A 21,798-nucleotide genomic window follows, 5' to 3' on the forward strand; every position below is an offset into this window, starting at 1 on the left:
ATGATAAATCTCTGAAGACAGCCTATTTTCCGACAAGATGGAAGACTGCATCCATTACCCCAATTTTCAAAACAGGAGATAGAAGTTCAATTAGTAATCATAGACCCATAAGCAAATTATCCATTTTCGAAAAAGTGTTGGAGTCATTGGTTTATCCATACCTTTCAGGTCTAATTGCATCAAAAATTATTGCGGAACAGCACGGCTTCATGAAAGGGCGTTCAATCGAAACTAATTTAATAACATTCGTAAAGTTTCTGCAGTCCGACGTGTTCAGGTTGATGTTGTCTGCACTGACTTCAGCAAGGCTTTTGATAAAACAGATGTCAATGTTCATATTTCTAGCCTTGCTGAGGTTGGTGTGGGTGGCAATATGCTTGGATGGTTTGTGTCATACTTGTCCGATAGGTTCCAGTTCGTTTCAGTTGAAGGCTATTCTTCGAATCTCTTTGAGGCATGTTCTGGTGTACCTCAAGGCTCCCACTTAGGACCATTATTGTTTCTTATATATATATATATATATATATATATATATATATATATATATATATATATATATATATATATATATATATATATATATATATATCAATAATATTGCTGAATGTTTTACCAAATGTAAATTCCTCCTCTTCGCGGATGATTTAAAGATAATGAAAAGTATAAGCTCTGAACAGGATTGCCTAGTTTTGCAGTCTGAATTGAATGCCCTTTGTACTTTCTGTGGTGAAAATCAATTATATTTGAATTTGGATAAATGCCGGGTAATCAAATTCACGCGCAATATCAATAAAATTATCTATCCTTATAATCTTGAAGATACTGTCTTGTCTAGGGTAGATAACATAAAAGATTTGGGGGTAGTTTTTGACTCTAAGCTGATTTTTGACCTTCATATCGATCAACTGGCAAGTTCCTGTTGTAAAATTTTGGGCTTTGTTACAAGAAACAGTAGACACTTTATAAATTTGAAAACCTTCACCATTTTATATAACTCCTATGTTTTCAGTAAGCTCAACTTTGCATCTGTAGTTTGGAATCCAAAATATGCACTATATATTGCCAGGCTCGAGAGAATTCAGAATAGATTCCTAAAGTTTATTTCTTTCAAGTACAATTTTCGTTTAACACCTAGAAATCCCGAAAACTATAATCTTCGTATGATTCAATTTGGTTTCATTTCCCTAGAAAATAGAAGAAAAATCAGTGATGTCCTTTCCCTATATAAGCTCCTTAATAATATCTATAATTCCCCTGACCTCTTTTCCTCCATAACTCTCCATGTTCCGTGCCGTCCCCTCAGAAATAGCGAATTGTTTCACATTCCCTTTCGCAACACTAATAGCGCGATGAATTCACCTCTCTGCAGGATGATGCGATGCTGTAATTTTTTAGGTAATATAGATTTGTTCCATATAAGTCAGAATTCAATCAAGCAGAGACTCAAAAGGATGTATTTGCGTCAGTGAGATTTTTTTTTTTTTGTGATCATTTTCATTGCTGATTCAATATATATCATTGTTTTTTTGTTATTGTTGTCTCACTATATTTTGGTTTTCCTTTTTTTATTCATACTGTTTCATAATATATATATATATATATATATATATATATATATATATATATATATATATATATATACATATATATTTTTTTTTTAATTTTTTTTTTATATATATATATATATATATATGTATCTATATATTTTTGTTTTGCAATTAAGTTAATTAAGCAATTAAGCACACTTTGAGTTTCCAAATAGTGGATACTGTGTTGGGTGGTCATCACCTGTATGTATTCCTGTTTATATAAATAAATAAATAAATAAGCAGACTAAGGAACAAAAGATATGTGTAACCTGACCGCTTCGTGGAAGATGGCTAAGTCCGCAATTCTTACCAGCGACACGGACGCTCTATCTTATCTTAGTCTGTAGTTAACATCTTATAAGAACACTTGTATGTTGTCCCAATAAAATTCTATCGTAGAATTAATTTGTATTAGCAATTGTAATATTCAAGTTTTTTAAAAACTATCTTGCTGGACCAAAAAAAATAAGTCACGCCATAACGGAATCACCAATACTAGTGGAAGAACTCTGAACGATTTTGCGGACAAAACCCATGAAATCGTTATGGACGCACCGACCGAGGCGTAGAGCTCAGAACACACTCAGCCCGTAGGACCGTCGAGTATTCAATCAGCTCAATCTTAGAGTCGAGGAGGCTCTCGGAAAGGTCCGGAATGATCGTTGGGAAGATAAACTAATTTCTCTTTCCACAGAAGACAACAGTGTTTGGCGGATGGCCAAAGCACTGCGCTCAGATAGGAAATCAACCCCACCGATTCTAACTAACTTGATGTTGCGAAACCTCCCTCGAAAAGCACTGACGAATATAGTCGATGCTACGATACGACTAAGGTACTTTCCGAAGGATTGGAAAAAAACCAACGTAGTTTCAATCCACAAAGCCGGCAAAGATGCTAAATTTCCGTAGAACACCGTCCGATCAGTCTTCTCTCGTGCATAGGGAAGATTACGGAAGCGGTCCTCTGAATAGATTGAAGACATTAACGGAAGAAAAGTAGATCATACAGTTGGAACAGTTCGGTTTTCAAAGCTAACACTCCACTGTGCAACAAGTGCTTCGAGTAGTGGAACAAATCACGAATGGATATAACCACAAACAAGTCACAGGGGCTGTGTTCTTGGATGTAGCCAAAACGTTTGATAAAGTATGGCACAAAGGACTGCTAGACAAACTGCTTGCGGCAGGTTTCTCACTCTCCCTGGTCCAACTTTTAGCTTCTTACTTGGATTCTCGCAAGTTTAGAGCCGAAGTTGACGGAATATTGTCCTCAAAGAGGTTTCTTTCAGCCGGAGTTCCGCAAGGATCTTTGCTGTTCCCAATATTGTTTACAATATATGAATCTGACATGCCAAAAACGGAGAAAACCTCCATGGCACTGTATGCTGACGACACCTCCATTCTTGCCAGTTCTTGGTGTCCTTAAATGGAAACGAAATACCTACAAGAAACCATCTACAGACTTCAATCATGGTTTGCTCGATGGAGAATTGAAGTAAACCCTGAGAAGAGTGAAGCCGTTCTTTTCAGCAGAAAGAAAAAAGATCCCCAAGGACACGTCGTAATAATAATAATAAGCAGGTAGAGGTAGGAAATCCCTAAGGATTCATCTATCAGGAGAGTTGAATAGACTCCTGCCCACCGGAGATTCCAGGAGCTCACTGACCCGGGAAGCTGAAACCTGTCGAAGGGTCCCTGTCCACGGTAACGGACGAAGCCGTCTGGAAAGCAGCTCAAGAATTCTCCCACCGTAGCTCTGCGGATCGTAAAAAGCGATGAAAGGACGTCTCCCCCACAACACGGAGGAACCCATAAATGATGGTGAATTTGAGGAATAGAAATATAGAGCCGCTGCCTGAGGTTCGTCAGGGCGTGTCTGGAGCCGGCGCTGGACATGACAGTATACGGGACGTCTGTGACAGAGTGCTAAAAAGAGGCGGGCCTCTGTCGAACAAAATGCTACGCCTCCACAATCTCAACATTCTAGGAGAAGAATAACACGAGTTTCTTCGACTGCTGAAGGTGCTGCGCGGGATCCCCAACCAGCACTCACCCAAGCAGGTCTACCAAGAAGACGCATGAAATGGCAAGTTCGATAAATGAAACTACTATGAAGAATACTATGAAGTAACTGATATGGAAGAGGATAAAATAGGCTACCGGCAAAAGTCCAATGAAATCTTTTGCCGTACCGCCCCCAAAGATCTTCGCGGATTCCTGGAAACCGAATATTCTAGAAGGACTAGAACCTTTCAGAAAAAAGATGAAACACATCTGGCATGACCGTATTGTCTTCGAACCTTATCAAACCCCCAATAAATCTCTTAAGTTTTACCACCGACCTGACACATTTCTTCGACACCCCGAAGAATAACACATCCTTTGTGCATTATGTACAATAACCATTCGTTTCCTGTAAATTCATTGAATTTGTCATGCCCTTGGCACTGAAGAGACTAATAGGTCTCCACGCATCCGGTTGACCATCTCAATTATTTACAGGGAACAATAAACTGGATCCTACATTTATTATTTGACTCAAGCAATACAGACTTTTCATATTTTTTTCTATTATTGAACATTTTTTAGCAATTCAGAGGGTTGTTAATGTTGTTATAGGGGCTGTTTCTAGTTAAAAATTCATAACTTTTTTGTTTGAGAGAGTACCTTGTTCTGCTTTCAGTATGTGGTAAACAGAGCAAAACAGAATCAAATGACATACTCCATATAGTTTGTCAGGCCTCGGGGAGGGGGGAAACTGCGATTTTGGGGGTATTTTTCCACTAAAAAATTCATAACTTTTTTAAATGGAGGAGTACCGTGTTCTGTTTTAAGTATGTGATAAACAGAAAAGAACTGAATCAAATGACGTACCCCAAATAGTTTGTCAGGCCTCGGGGAGGGGGAAAACTGCGGTGTTGGGAGTATTTTCTAGATAAAAATTCAGAACTTTTTTGTTTGAGAGAGTACCGTGTTCAGCTTTCAGTATGTGGTAAACAGAGGAAAACTGAATCGAATGACATATACCATATAGTCTGTCAGGCTTCGAGGAGGGGGGAACCTGCGATTTTGGGGGTATTTTTCCACTAAAAAATTCATAACTTTTTGTTTGAAAGAGTACCGTGTTCTGCTTTGAGTATGTGGTGAACAGAGGAAAACTGAATCAAATGACATACACCATATAGTTTGTCAGGCCTCGAGGAGGGGAGAACCTGCGATTTTGGGGGTATTTTTCCACCAAAAAATTCATAACTTTTTTGTTTGAAAGAGCACCGTGTTCTGCTTTCAGTATGTGGTGAACAGAGGAAAACTGAATCAAATGATGATTAAAAAGTAAAATAACTTATTTCCGCTTTATAAAGCGGAAATAAGTTATTTTACTTTTTAATCATCAAGATGAATTTCCGACAAGTAAAGACTGAGACAATCAAACACTTGAATCAAATGACATACAGCATATAGTTTGTCAGGCCTCGAGGAGGGGAGAACCTGCGATTTTGGGGGTATTTTTCCACTAAAAAATTCATAACTTTTTTGTTTGAAAGAGTACCGTGTTCTGTTTTTAGTATGTCGTGAACAGAGGAAAACTGAATCAAATGACATACCCCACATAGTTTGTCAGGCCTCGGGAAGGGAGGAACCTGCGATTTTAGGGGTATTTTTCCACTAAAAAAATCATAACTTTTTTGTTTGGAAAAGAGTACCGTGTTCTGCTTTTAGTATGTGGTAAACAGAGAAAAACAGAATCAAATGACATACTCCATATAGTTTGTCAGGCCTCAGGGAGGGGGGAGACTGCGATTTGGGGGTATTTTTCCACTAAAAAATTCATAACTTTTTTAAATAGAGGAGTACCGTGTTCTCTTTTTAGTATGTGATGAACAGAAAAAAACTGAATCAAATGACATACCCCACATAGTTTGTCAGGACTCGGGGAGGGGGAAAACTGCGGTTTTGGGAGTATTTTCTAGATAAAAATTCAGAACTTTTTTGTTTGAAAGAGTACCGTGTTCAGCTTTCAGTATGTGGTAAACAGAGGAAAACTGAATCGAATGACATATACCATATAGTCTGTCAGGCTTCGAGGAGGGGGGAACCTGCGATTTTGGGGGTATTTTTCCACTAAAAAATTCATAACTTTTTGTTTGAAAGAGTACCGTGTTCTGCTTTGAGTATGTGGTGAACAGAGGAAAACTGAATCAAATGACATACACCATATAGTTTGTCAGGCCTCGAGGAGGGGAGAACCTGCGATTTTGGGGGTATTTTTCCACTAAAAAATTCATAACTTTTTTGTTTGAAAGAGCACCGTGTTCTGCTTTGAGTATGTGGTGAACAGAGGAACACTGAATCAAATGATGATTAAAAAGTAAAATAACTTATTTCCGCTTTATAAAGCGGAAATAAGTTATTTTACTTTTTAATCATCAAGATGAATTTCCGACAAGTAAAGACTGAGACAATCAAACACTTGAATCAAATGACATACAGCATATAGTTTGTCAGGCCTCGGGAAGGGAGGAACCTGCGATTTTAGGGGTATTTTTCCACTAAAAAAATCATAACTTTTTTGTTTGGAAAAGAGTACCGTGTTCTGCTTTCAGTATGTGGTAAACAGAGAAAAGCAGAATCAAATGACATACTCCATATAGTTTGTCAGGCCTCAGGGAGGGGGGAGACTGCGATTTGGGGGTATTTTTCCACTAAAAAATTCATAACTTTTTTAAATAGAGGAGTACCGTGTTCTCTTTTTAGTATGTGATGAACAGAAAAAAACTGAATCAAATGACATACCCCACATAGTTTGTCAGGCCTTGGGAAGGGGGAAAACTGCGGTTTTGGGGGTATTTTCTAGAACCAGAACACAAGCATCTAAAAACAACTAATTAATTCCAAGAACAACGGGTTTGTTAGATGCGAAACTGGTGAACAGCCATGGCACATTGACAAAAGAGGAAGAAGAAGAAGAGAAATTGCAGTTTTCCTTAGTTCGAGTTTTTCCTCGATAACTCTTTGAGTATAGGATTTGCTTGAGACCCCTCTCTCTTTATACCTACGTAAAATTTACTGAATGAATAAAAAATATAGGTTTTTTCCAAAAAACTATTCGAGTGACTTGATGTCACTCAAGGACCTCAAGGTCATGCACCTATTCTACCCTAGTTTGTCTTATCTTCAGACAGAACATTTCCGAATTAATCTCAAACATCGTGCTCTTATAATTCTATGCAACGATCAGTTCATCATCGTTGATAACGTTCCTTGATAGTATACTACAGGTCAAGAATAAAGAATAATCAAATTATAACACCGTAGAATGACATTATCATTTTTGATGTAACAGCGAAAGCTACTCACGTCACAAGTTTTCTGAAAGAATCGACATCTGAGTCCCATACATACGCAAAAATATTATTTTCAACTCAAGGGTTTGAAAAGTGTGCGCCTATGGTTTATGACTGTTTTGCAATTATCTCTGGCCAAGCGTTTTTATAGACTAGTTCAAGTGACTTTGGATGTACTATACTCTTTCAAACAAAAATGTTCTGAATTTTTATCTAGAAAATACCCCCAAAACCGCAGTTTTCCCCCTTCCCAAGGCCTGACAAACTATGTGGGGTATGTCATTTGATTCAGTTTTTTTCTGTTCATCACATACTAAAAAGAGAACACGGTACTCCTCTATTTAAAAAAGTTATGAATTTTTTAGTGGAAAAATACCCCCAAATCGCAGTCTCCCCCCTCCCTGAGGCCTGACAAACTATATGGAGTATGTCATTTGATTCTGTTTTTCTCTGTTTACCACATACTAAAAGCAGAACACGGTACTCTTTTCCAAACAAAAAAGTTATGATTTTTTTAGTGGAAAAATACCCCTAAAATCGCAGGTTCCTCCCTTCCCGAGGCCTGACAAACTATGTGGGGTATGTCATTTGATTCAGTTTTCCTCTGTTCACGACATACTAAAAACAGAACACGGTACTCTTTCAAACAAAAAAGTTATGAATTTTTTAGTGGAAAAATACCCCCAAAATCGCAGGTTCTCCCCTCCTCGAGGCCTGACAAACTATATGCTGTATGTCATTTGATTCAAGTGTTTGATTGTCTCAGTCTTTACTTGTCGGAAATTCATCTTGATGATTAAAAAGTAAAATAACTTATTTCCGCTTTATAAAGCGGAAATAAGTTATTTTACTTTTTAATCATCATTTGATTCAGTTTTCCTCTGTTCACCACATACTTAAAGCAGAACACGGTGCTCTTTCAAACAAAAAAGTTATGAATTTTTCAGTGGAAAAATACCCCCAAAATCGCAGGTTCTCCCCTCCTCGAGGCCTGACAAACTATATGGTGTATGTCATTTGATTCAGTTTTCCTCTGTTCACCACATACTCAAAGCAGAACACGGTACTCTTTCAAACAAAAAGTTATGAATTTTTTACTGGAAAAATACCCCCAAAATCGCAGGTTCCCCCCCTCCTCGAAGCCTGACAGACTATATGGTATATGTCATTCGATTCAGTTTTCCTCTGTTTACCACATACTGAAAGCTGAACACGGTACTCTTTCAAACAAAAAAGTTCTGAATTTTTATCTAGAAAATACTCCCAAAACCGCAGTTTTCCCCCTCCCCGAGGCCTGACAAACTATGTGGGGTATGTCATTTGATTCAGTTTTTTTCTGTTCATCACATACTAAAAAGAGAACACGGTACTCCTCTATTTAAAAAAGTTATGAATTTTTTAGTGGAAAAATACCCCCAAATCGCAGTCTCCCCCCTCCCTGAGGCCTGACAAACTATATGGAGTATGTCATTTGATTCTGTTTTTCTCTGTTTACCACATACTAAAAGCAGAACACGGTACTCTTTTCCAAACAAAAAAGTTATGATTTTTTTAGTGGAAAAATACCCCTAAAATCGCAGGTTCCTCCCTTCCCGAGGCCTGACAAACTATGTGGGGTATGTCATTTGATTCAGTTTTCCTCTGTTCACGACATACTAAAAACAGAACACGGTACTCTTTCAAACAAAAAAGTTATGAATTTTTTAGTGGAAAAATACCCCCAAAATCGCAGGTTCTCCCCTCCTCGAGGCCTGACAAACTATATGCTGTATGTCATTTGATTCAAGTGTTTGATTGTCTCAGTCTTTACTTGTCGGAAATTCATCTTGATGATTAAAAAGTAAAATAACTTATTTCCGCTTTATAAAGCGGAAATAAGTTATTTTACTTTTTAATCATCATTTGATTCAGTTTTCCTCTGTTCACCACATACTTAAAGCAGAACACGGTGCTCTTTCAAACAAAAAAGTTATGAATTTTTCAGTGGAAAAATACCCCCAAAATCGCAGGTTCTCCCCTCCTCGAGGCCTGACAAACTATATGGTGTATGTCATTTGATTCAGTTTTCCTCTGTTCACCACATACTCAAAGCAGAACACGGTACTCTTTCAAACAAAAAGTTATGAATTTTTTACTGGAAAAATACCCCCAAAATCGCAGGTTCCCCCCCTCCTCGAAGCCTGACAGACTATATGGTATATGTCATTCGATTCAGTTTTCCTCTGTTTACCACATACTGAAAGCTGAACACGGTACTCTTTCAAACAAAAAAGTTCTGAATTTTTATCTAGAAAATACTCCCAAAACCGCAGTTTTCCCCCTCCCCGAGGCCTGACAAACTATGTGGGGTATGTCATTTGATTCAGTTTTTTTCTGTTCATCACATACTAAAAAGAGAACACGGTACTCCTCTATTTAAAAAAGTTATGAATTTTTTAGTGGAAAAATACCCCCAAATCGCAGTCTCCCCCCTCCCTGAGGCCTGACAAACTATATGGAGTATGTCATTTGATTCTGTTTTTCTCTGTTTACCACATACTAAAAGCAGAACACGGTACTCTTTTCCAAACAAAAAAGTTATGATTTTTTTAGTGGAAAAATACCCCTAAAATCGCAGGTTCCTCCCTTCCCGAGGCCTGACAAACTATGTGGGGTATGTCATTTGATTCAGTTTTCCTCTGTTCACGACATACTAAAAACAGAACACGGTACTCTTTCAAACAAAAAAGTTATGAATTTTTTAGTGGAAAAATACCCCCAAAATCGCAGGTTCTCCCCTCCTCGAGGCCTGACAAACTATATGCTGTATGTCATTTGATTCAAGTGTTTGATTGTCTCAGTCTTTACTTGTCGGAAATTCATCTTGATGATTAAAAAGTAAAATAACTTATTTCCGCTTTATAAAGCGGAAATAAGTTTCCGCTTATATAAAGCGGAAATAAGTTATTTCACTTTTTAATCATCATTTGATTCAGTTTTCCTCTGTTCACCACATACTTAAAGCAGAACACGGTGCTCTTTCAAACAAAAAAGTTATGAATTTTTTAGTGGAAAAATACCCCCAAAATCGCAGGTTCCCCCCTCCTCGAAGCCTGACAGACTATATGGTATATGTCATTCGATTCAGTTTTCCTCTGTTTACCACATACTGAAAGCTGAACACGGTACTCTTTCAAACAAAAAAGTTCTGAATTTTTATCTAGAAAATACTCCCAACACCGCAGTTTTCCCCCTCCCCGAGGCCTGACAAACTATTTGGGGTACGTCATTTGATTCAGTTCTTTTCTGTTTATCACATACTTAAAACAGAACACGGTACTCCTCCATTTAAAAAAGTTATGAATTTTTTAGTGGAAAAATACCCCCAAAATCGCAGTTTCCCCCCTCCCCGAGGCCTGACAAACTATATGGAGTATGTCATTTGATTCTGTTTTGCTCTGTTTACCACATACTGAAAGCAGAACAAGGTACTCTCTCAAACAAAAAAGTTATGAATTTTTAACTAGAAACAGCCCCTATAACAACATTAACAACCCTCTGAATTGCTAAAAAATGTTCAATAATAGAAAAAAATATGAAAAGTCTGTATTGCTTGAGTCAAATAATAAATGTAGGATCCAGTTTATTGTTCCCTGTAAATAATTGAGATGGTCAACCGGATGCGTGGAGACCTATTAGTCTCTTCAAGTGCCAAGGGCATGACAAATTCAATGAATTTACAGGAAACGAATGGTTATTGTACATAATGCACAAAGGATGTGTTATTCTTCGGGGTGTCGAAGAAATGTGTCAGGTCGATGGTAAAACTTAAGAGATTTATTGGGGGGTTGATAAGGTTCGAAGACAATACGGTCATGCCAGATGTGTTTCATCTTTTTTCTGAAAGGTTCTAGTCCTTCTAGAATATTCGGTTTCCAGGAATCCGCGAAGATCTTTGGGGGCGGTACGGCAAAAGATTTTATTGGACTAGGAGATGGTAGGTACTTTCCCCTAAGGGTGTGGCCAAAACGAAAGGAAGGGATATTCGAGACAGGGTAGATCCAATCGCGAGAGAACACAGTTAAGATTAAACCAAAGACGTGTACAGACGGTACAGTTTAACTCAAATCAAAGACGAGACAAGTTCGGTCGGTCAACTTAAGAAGTAAGACGAAAAGACGGTTCGCGGACTAGATTAAGACGAGTCGCGAACAAGTTGAAGACGAGACGACCGAAAACTTGAAGTACGACGAAGACGTTTCGAGTAATCAATTAAACGAGAGTTAAAGACGAAATTCAGTACCGTATACCGTATAGTAGTAAGAAACTTGTTATTTGGACGTTATTGGGATCTTCTCAATACTGAGTTTTCACTGTATAATTGTGGCTTTGTAAATAGATGTGAATAATTCAAAAGAGTTTCATTATTACAAATCCAACAAAGTCACGGAGAAAAAGACGAAAGGCCAGGTAATCGAATCATACCTCTAGACGATCGATTAACCAAGCCTACATAAATTGCTATCCATTTTCATATTGAAAATCATAAATATACCATTTTTTGCTTCGACCCTACTTTTGGCTCGGAGTGTACTTGTGGATGTGGATTCACACCGGTACCCAGATGTGAGATCTACTTCAGGAATAAGGTTATAAATCGGAATGACTGATTGACAACTACTCCTGAGAGAATTCCGAAACCGATTTCGGCGATCCCTCAATATGCGAACGCACTCTGCGAGTTATTTATTCCTAAGAGCAGTATCTAGCAATGTCTGGCATCGGGCCTGAATCCCAATATGCGCCCGGGCTTATTTTTTGTATATACAATAGTTGAAAATTGTATTTAGAAAGGTAACACTTCACAATGTAATCAATTCTAAGCCGCTAAGACGGCGAAACAATTATCGACATAATAATAATCTGTGGAAATTGTGTTTATTTTTATTAAATGAGAAATTGATGAGAGTCATATTCCTTACCGTTATCAAAATCATTAAACCTCAGATGAAGTTTTGGTTTAGCAGGAATCCAGGAGAAAGTTTTTTCACGAGAGGTATTTTCTACTTTTTTAGGAAAAATTTCCTTAATCTTTTTTTTGTGTCGTCTCCTTCTCCTTCTTTTTGGTTCTACGAAATTTCCATCTGCATCATAAATATGATTAAATAGGTTATAGCTACTCCTATTGAGATTCGAAATATCTTATAGCAATTATAGTATGTTAATTATTGAAGGGGAGAGATTACAGTAGATGTTTTAGTCAGTCTACAGTACACCATTGAGGTTCATAAGATATTTGATCTATTAAAAAAATTAATATAAGAGAAAGCTATAAAAACTTAGTTTACAGACGAATTCATCAAGCCAATTTTTAGATTCGACAACGTAAACTGAAAATTCAAAAGGTGTTTTCAATCATACAATATTTTATTTCCTTCTTGAGGCTTGTTATATACTTAAGTAAAAGCTGATAGGCAAATCAACATAAGCGCTAGGCCACCTGGTGACAATCTGAGTAACTGAAAATATTGACATAGTTCTTGAATTCTGCTTTGTGTTTGTGAGATATTCTACAAATATTTATATTTTCAAATCATTTAAATGGTTACGAGTCGTTCGAATCGCTATTGTTCAGTTCCTCAGTGATCTTCCTGGGGAAAAAAATTCAAATATCAATTTCCATGCTTTCCCTCAAACTGGTGATAAATATCGTGTTTCGGTGAAAGGGAAATTGGGGAGTAAAGTGCTGATGGATCGACAAAAAGCTTGGCAACTGAAACTCAAAATCGGTAAACCAGTGACATGAAATATGAAAGTATGTTCCCTGCATTTTATCGAGGTAAGCACGGATTACACATGAAATTTTGGGTTATATTTATGGGGATAATGGTTTACAGATTCTAGTTCTACACAAGGTTTTTGGAAAAGACTGCTGTGCCTTCCAGAAATCTTCTTGTTGGATCTACTACCACAAAGGAAGAACCTGAATGTTCTAGTAGTATCTCTGAAAGATTGAGACAAAGAAGTATCAACAAAGAAAATTGTTGCTGAAGAATGCTCTTGTGAAGAAATCAAATCTGCTGTACAAACTACTTCCCAAGATGAAATCGAAGTTGCACAAAGTCTATTACAGCTTCTTCAGGGTCAGCCTCATTAAAATGGGTCTAAAACTTTCAAAGATTTTGAAGTGCAAGTGAATACTCCTGAAGTGTCTTCTTTGTGTGACCTGATAACAACAAACAGTGCTCTAAACAGTTTTACTGGTCTCAATAATATAAAACTATTAGATACAATAGTAGAAGCAGTACAATCTGTTTCCAGTGATCAAAGATCACATCGTTCAATCATCAGCGTATTATTTTCGTACTATCCAAATTGAAATGTGATCCTACATTATCTCTTTTTTTTGGCATTTCACAAGAATTGTGCCACCCATTTTAAGTAGAGTTCTAAGTTGTGTTATAAAATTTCAGATTTTCCTTGTAGCATGCTACATTGCAAATTGAATAATATTCAACTAAACAGGAAAGTTTAAAACATCATCAAATGTATAGGAATAATCAACGAGAAAAATAACACAACATATTGAAAATATAAAGAGAACAATGCTGGTAAATTGAGTTTTAAAAAAAGTCTTAAATGATAGAATTAGAAAAGAACTGTTGAATATTATAAAAGCAATTTTTAATCAACATTGATTTTTACTTTTTTCTTAAATTGTTTTTCACCAATTCTCTCAAAATGTTTAGGCAAGTGATTATATAATTTAATTCCTGTGAAGGTAGGTTTAGTATTATGCTTGGGAATACATAAAATATCCTCATGCCTACTATTGTAGCTATGAAAATCGGTACATGTTTCAAGTTTTTTTTTAATTTTGGTGAACATAAATTAGACAATTTAACATTTATATAGAAGGAAATGTTAATATTTAATTTTCTTTGAATATAGGGCGACCGGTTTGAGAGAAAACTGCGAATCCAATCGAGGAATACTCCTCGGAAACCCATTTGATACATTTTCTCAATAAGACACTCTGGTTGAAGACAATCAAATGCTTGAGTTAAATCGAAAAATACTCCGGCAACCTGATACCCAACATCTGACGAGGAATAAACGAATTCGAGAAATTCACAGCAGGCACTCTGAGTGGATTTTCCAGCTCTAAAGCCATGCTGACGACTTGTCAGGATGGAAAATCTTGAAAGATAATCATACATTCGACGGCAGACTATCCTTCCGATTACCTTCGATAGCTGACTTAATGAAGATATTGGACAATAATTTTTCAAGTCATTAATACTACCCCTTTTACTACTGCTTGATTTAAAACTGCTGGAAATTTATCCAAGGAAACAGAGAAATTGATAAAATCAGAAAATAGCTCCGCAATAAGGGGAGAAATATATTTGAGCACTTTAGAAGAAATATTATCGGGCCCAGATTCACTACAATTTTTCAAACCTGAGACCACAGACTCTTCGGGAACAACAGGAAAAAAGTAAAAATTCGAGTGAACTAATTTTTGGGTGGTGCATGAGTTCGAAATTAAATTTCCGTATTCACCTTGTAATGCGAGCTCATCCATAGTAGAAAAATAGTTCCCAAATGCGTTGGCGACCTCATTGGGATCTGAAATAGTCTGTTCATTATTCATTGACTTCGGTTCTTACTACCTAATTCTATATTTACAAGGGTCCATAAAGTTTTGTAGCGATTGGTTGATTCAGAAAGAATATTATAATTATAATTTTGTTCAGAAATTTTCAGTAACCGATTGTATGCTGTTTTAGCTTTCTTGTAATTTATCAAAGCATCTCGGGATTTCAAGTTCTTAAAAACCCAGTGAAGATTCTTCAAATGGTCTCTTGCTTGAAGTATTGAGGAACCTATCCCCCTCGGTCTACACCGAGAAGAAGAAGGCAATGATCTCAAGGGACAAGTAGCTTCAACCGAAGAAGTTAATAAATCCAAAAATATTTGAAATCTAGAGTCTATTGTGTCGAAATTATACAATACTTGAAAGTTAGTATTTAAAATCATGGAGAAAAGATTCTCCAAATTTGATTGGGATATCAATCTGAAATTTATAAAATCCTTTTCAACTCCAAGTTTGTCATTACAAAGATGAGAAAAGTCGAGAATGAGAGCTTTATGGTCACTAATGAAGGGCTCGTGAACTGACACCGAAATGCTCATCAAATGGGGTTACGGAAACTGACCTGAAGGAATTCATATCCGCAACTGTAAAGGAAGAATCTATTACGGTTAAAAAACTACCAACAAAAGGCTCAAACTCTTCCTTCAGTGTGGGAACTCAAAATAATGAAGTGCATCAGAAGCTGCAAAACCCGGATTTCTGGCCGGCTGGTCTGATAATCCGAGAATTTAATTTCAGAAATTTTTTTCAGAGGGATATCAATGTGAACAAACTGAAACAGTGACCAACAGCGTTTCAGGGAAATAACAAGACCTAAAATTAATCTTACAGAATGTACAGTCCATAAGCACTGCATTAAATAAACTGGAAATACTATTGTCAAGCTCAAATGCTCATGTGACAGCAATAACAGAACACTGGTTATCACAGGAAGAACTTCTACTTTACAATCTTAGTGGTTTCAACTTGGCTTCTCATTTCTGCCGGTCTCGCAGTGAACATGGAGGGACAGCAATTTATTGTAGATCTTCACTTAAATTTTCTACAAGGTATGATCTAGTAGATTTGAGTGTACCCAATATTATTGAATGTTCTGCTATAAATCTATCATCTTCCACAGGAGGAATAATCATAATCTGCATTTACAGACCACCTTTGTCCAATTTTAATATATTTCTTGAACGGCTTAGATCAATGCTTATCAGAATCTGTGAAACTGGTAACTTTTTCATGATAACTGGTGATTTTAATATAAATTTGTTAGCCAATAGTCCTGAAAAGGTTGAGTTTGGTGCCTTACTGGGAACGTTTGGTATTAATTTACCAACGCCTCAAATAACTCGTCCTACATCTAGCACGTGTTTGGATCTTATAATAACGAATATAGAGGTAAACTGTCAAACTTTTGAAAATCATATTTCAGATCACTCAACTGTAGTATTTTCAGCAAACCTTTTGAAACCCTCATATAAGAGAAATATTTACGATGAAAGAAGAATATTTAACAACAATAGAGCTGATAATTTTGTAAGTGTGGTTCAAGGTGAGAATTGGAATGATTTGCTCTCTGATACAGATGATTTGAACACAATCTGGGAAAAATTCTCGAATAAATTTAGGGACATCTACTGTCAATGCTTCCCCAAAACGAGGGTTAAAGTTAACATAAAAATCCGAAGATTTCCACTTACAGAGAATATACTAATTTTGAAAAAACAACTAGATAACCTATTTCTCATTTCTAGTACAAAGCCTCAATTTAAACCAGCATATTTCGAAACAAAGAGAAATTATGATAAGGCTTTATCACGTGCTAAGAAAGACCATCTAAACAACTACATAATTAATTCTTCAAACAAAAACAAATCTGTATGGAACATTATCAGAGAACTATCTGGTTCTAAGGAGAAACAGGCCACACCCTCCTATAATGATAAATTTAAGTTGGTCAATGATTTTAATCAACTTTTCGCTACGGTATCATCCAACCATTAGCATGAGATGTCTAAATTTACTTCTTCTAGAATAAAGTATAAAAAATCAGGAAAATCATTTTTTGCTTTCGAAGTGACACAAGAGGAGGTAATTTCTGTAATACGATCCCTTAAAAATTCAAACACATATGGACATGATGAAATTCCTATGAGAGTAATAAAACTAACTGCTCAGCATATTGCAGGGCCTTTAGCTATAATAATAAACAGAGCACTCATAGAGGGAGTATTTCCAGAAGACCTCAAAATGGCAATTATATGACCCATCTATAAAAAGGGTGATAAAGATGAACTGTCCAACTACAGACCAATTTGTCTACTGTCCTCTTTTTCAAAAATATTCGAAAAACTCATCGCTAATAGGATAATTGATTTTTTCAAAAAGGTTCAGGTTATATCACCTAACCAGCATGGATATACAACAAACAAGAACACGGGAACAGCTATTTTTGAACTCCTACAATCGGTGGTTGAAAATTTAGAGAAGGGTAATGTTCCATTAGCTCTATTTGTCGATCTATCTAAAGCTTTTGACTCTGTGGATCAAGGGATATTGCTGGACATGTTGGAGTGCTGTGGAAGAGACAATCAACTCCAACTGATTAGAAGCCATCTTCAGAGCAGAAAACAAAAGGTTACAATTAATATTGATGGAGTCTCTTACACTTCAGATGAGATTAATACGGTGCTTGGGATACCTCAGGGCAGCATTCTGGATCCCCTCCTTTTTATAGTCTATGTTAACAACTTATACTGCATGATATTGGAACTTGGAATACCGTGAAAACCGATTACATGTTGATGATAAAAATTTTGTGGTTGGATCTGCAGATGTGGATAAGTTGATGAGGTTTGCCAGGCTCATTTTGTGTAAGGTCACAGACTGGTATCGGGAATTCAAGTTAACTATGAACATCCAAAAAACAGATAGCATAATTTTTGACATTGCTAGAACAACCAGAAATTACCCTGAAAAATTCAACTTTCAGGACACTGAGGTCATGATTAATACTGCAGTGAAATTCTTAGGAGTGGTACTGGACAGAAATATGAATTGGCTACAACACATAAGAAAAAAGCTCAACTCTAACATCTATACCTTTTTGAGACTAAGGAATCAAGTTGATCAAGATATACTCAAGGTCCTATATTCTTACAATTTTCAATCAATATTGTCATACGGCATTATTTTCTGGGGAAATTCCCCCTTCATCAACCGGATATTTGTTACCCAAAAATGGGCTTTGAAAACAATATATAGACTGACCTACAGGCAATCCTGCCGTGGAGAATTTAAGAAAAATGGAATCATGACAGTGTACGGATTGCTTATTTACAGGTTGCTGCCATTCATCAGAAAACACCATGGCTACTTCTCAACATGTGAGAATACAAATACCACAAGAAGAGTGCATCCTTATATTTATCCGATTCACAGGACAACGGCGATGGAGAAGACTGCATTCTACAGTGCAATTAGACTCTACAATACCCTACCTAGAAAACTCCAAAGTGAAATCAACTACAACACTTATAAAGAGTCAATTTTCAATTTCATTGTTCAATGTGAACCATATAGTATTGATGAATTCATTCAATTTTGTAGTACATAGGATTATTGAGTTTTCTTTTTTTTTTCTCTTCAATTTGACTTGTTTTACTATTTGATCATAGTTCACTGTGGTGTAATTGCTGAAATCAATAAATTCTATTTCTATTTCATGATTCTTAACTCAATGAAGACAAAAAAAGTTCGTTTTGTGTCTCCATTGGAGCTTAATAATAGAGTTTGTTTTGATAACAAAAGTTAATTGACATTTTGAAATTTATAGTGTTGTCAATAAATATTTTCTACGAGAAGTTAACCCTGAAGAAGAAGGAAATCGCCTCCGAAACGTTGGCAAAAGTAAACTTGTGAGAAAAATAAAACATTGTCCACATTCCTGACAAGTTTTTATATTATATTGTTTATCATGGACGAAAACCAAACTGATAAATATAAACATTATAGCCGACTAACAGCAATAAGGAGAATAATGATCAATATTGATTAAAACACGAAAGGAACAAAGACATGACTCCTTTGTTTTACTGTACAGATGAAACACCTTGTGAATTTTTTTTTAACAACAGGAATACATATAAAAATAAACTGAAGTGTTCAGGATAGTTGTAAAATATTCATCAAACAATCCCATATAACAATTAGTGACAATAATGAACAAATCTATTATTATATTAGGGATTATTCGAAAAAATGGACAATACATCAAGCTAGGTTGACATAAGTATTACACCTACGTCGTGGATCAATATTTTGTGAAAAACGAGTCGTGTCAATGGAACAGTCATGCAAATATTGCAAATAATCCCGAAACGACTGATCTTAGTTGACATGGGTACTGAACATAACCGTGGTTAATTATGTGGTGGAGATTGACTCGTGTCAACGAATAAATCGTGAAACTATTCACTAAACGAATGGTCATGAATGGCTGCAAGATCGTGAAACGGAATATCAAACATGTATCAGTCGTGGAGCGACCATAACGGAAGAACACGAGGGGTATTTTCATTTTTTTTTTTTTTTGTACTGAATTATGTTAGGTTTGTACTACTTTGTACCATTAAGTTTTTTCTTCCAAACGGATCTCAATATTTCCCAGAATATTTTTAATAAATTTCAATGGATGAAGTAGTTTTTCCTTGAGTGCCATCGATGGAGAAATTTTCTGGAAATTTTTTTGTGTTTCATGGAATGTCCTGATAATGAAATACTCATACCAAAGCTCCTATTCCTTGGATAATATCAAGAGAAAAAAGTCGAATAAACATAGAACCACAAACGTTTGGTTTTCAAAATACAGGAGGTTAATTCATGAAATTTGAGTATGATACCAAAATAGATTTTTTAATAGATTTCGTGAATTATTTGATAAATATCAAATTAAGTTTTCTTTTTTTTTGTATACCACTTTGGACTTGATCAGTACATTCTGGAAGAATAAAATGTCCGAGTGCCTCACACATCACTGCACAATTAACCTTCTGCTAATGACGAAGACATAGCTGCGCTTGCCGCCGAAGAAACAGCATACAATCATGAAATACGAAATTAGTCCATTCTAATGGAAAAGTGAAACCAACGATCGGGCTCCACTACCCATGTCAACCTAGCTTCAATGGGAAATATCATTTCAGAAATCGAAAATACCTTTTTCTGTAGTATTTGAAAATACCAAGTCCTCATCAATGGAATCAACAGATGTTTCTACACCACTGGATAGTTCAATCATTCTATTTTTTACTTCATTTTCTGACCTCAAAACAGCAAACTGTAATTCTTGGTTGTATGTTTTATTAGGTACTATGTTAACAGTCAATTGTTTCGAATTTGCTCCTGAAAATTCAATCATATTTTTGAAAATGTCTATAGGAAATTCTTCTTTCGTATTTTCTTCAATACGGCTGTTTTTTTCTTCAATTTTATTTTCAACCAGGAAAAAATTTTTTGATCCTTTTACTGAAGAATTCATACATAATTGATCCATATTTAAATGCCTATTCACTGTTTTCAATAATTCTTTTTCTGAATTTTCATAATTTTGAATATATTTTTGATTGATTTTTTGTCTCCATAACTCTCTTGCTTCACTTTTTGTCAAACTTTCAATTTTTTGAGAGTTTTCTATCAATTTCAAATGGTCAAATCCCATATCACTACAGTTCACATCCTGAGAATATGAATTAAATAGTGAGTTTTCATCTGTTGAGTTAGGATGTGGCATCAATTCTTTTTTTTTTATTTCTCTACAATTGAGATCATTCTCTTCAGATGTAAATAAAGACTGATCAAGATCTGAAGAATTAATGCATTTTTTTTGTTTCAATGTATCTTGTGTAATCTGTGAACAATTATTGAATTGTATAAGTTCAGTATTGTGCTGATCAAGGTAGTTTTGGGAATTTATATCTAAATGAGAAGGATTATTTGAATCAATATGTAGTTTCTTTTGTGGAGATATTCTTGAAATATTCTGTGATTCAAAATTATGTGGAATTGAAATCTTAGAAGTCTTACTAGTAATATCGCTAATATTTTCATTTGATTCATCGATTTCTGGGTCAGGAATATTGAGAAATCTTGAATAATCAATTTCTATTTTAACTGTAGGAACTTTAATGATTTTTACTAAATTTATAGTTTTAGAAAGAGGAGTTGTTCTCCAAGATGTAATATCTTTTGCTTTTTTGAAAGGTAAAGGTTGAGATTGAATTTTGTTACATTCAGTAATATGAGCTGAGTTGAATATCTTTTTTTCAAATTTTTCTGATTGCTGCTTCTGATATAAACTCCTTTCAGCACTAGATTTTGAATTTTTTTGAAGTACTGAATCTACCAAACTACCGCTATCATTTATTCTTTCATCTTTTGTAAATTTCAATATATCTCCTAAGTGGGTATAATTTTTGTTATTCATTTGCTCTTCGTCATCATTCATAAATATCATTTTTGCTTTACTCTCATTATTTTCAATGATCTGTGTTGTTTCATATTTGCAGGCATTAAAATTTTCTTGAGTCACTGTCTTTTTACATTTATTTTCTAGATTGGATGCTTTCTGACTTTCTTCATCCAGCAATGTATGCTTCCCTTCTTTGTATTTTTTCAAGTCACTTACATAATCCTCACCTGCATTTATTTCTGATTTGCGTTTCCTTTTTTTTTTGTTATATGATTGAAGTGAATTAGTTTCTATTACTACCTCATTCTGTTGAATTCCCTCAAAATCAGTTGAAACAGTATTTATTTCAGAGTTGTTGGGTTTGATACTGTATAGTCCCAATATTTCATTGCTTTCCTCATGGCCATTTATGACTTTATGTTTAACTTTCCTCTTTTTTGAAACTTTATTTCTTTTTGAAGATGCTTCAACTTCATTACATTCTTGTACCAATTGTGTTGTTGCCATTTCATTGTTAGATATAGTTTTTCCTTCAACACTTGTATTTGAATTATTGGTGTAATATAATCCACTAAGCAGCAACGAATTAGATGGAAATATATTTGGTTTTATGCTGAAAATATAACAGAAATAGTATTCAATATTTTGTTTCACGAAATAATTATTTTATTCAATTAGTTTCTGCCACTATTTTGAGTTTAGGGATAGGACTGAAAAATTGAATAATCTCTCCACATGTTCCAGTCTTGAATATTAGAAGATTCA

The 21,798-nt window shown here is 35.4% G+C and overlaps 1 protein-coding gene across 2 annotated transcripts in view; it reads right to left on the reverse strand.

Moving 5' to 3' along the window:
• The window catches only part of LOC123674776 (coilin), a 44,125-nt gene that overhangs the window by 20,068 nt on the left and 2,259 nt on the right, over nucleotides 1-21,798 (reverse strand). Inside the window, exons 2-3 of one of the 2 annotated variants that reach the window (XM_045609851.1) lie at nucleotides 19,782-21,646; nucleotides 11,896-12,057 (exon numbers count right to left, since the gene is read on the reverse strand). In XM_045609851.1, coding sequence (XP_045465807.1) covers nucleotides 11,896-12,057; nucleotides 19,782-21,646 — 2,027 coding nt within the window. The remainder of the gene's footprint in view (nucleotides 1-11,895; nucleotides 12,058-19,781; nucleotides 21,647-21,798) is intronic. The other variant, XM_045609852.1, reaches the window with a different exon arrangement.

This window comes from Harmonia axyridis, chromosome 3, assembly GCF_914767665.1.
Source record: "Harmonia axyridis chromosome 3, icHarAxyr1.1, whole genome shotgun sequence".
NCBI classification, from domain to species: domain Eukaryota; kingdom Metazoa; phylum Arthropoda; class Insecta; order Coleoptera; family Coccinellidae; genus Harmonia; species Harmonia axyridis.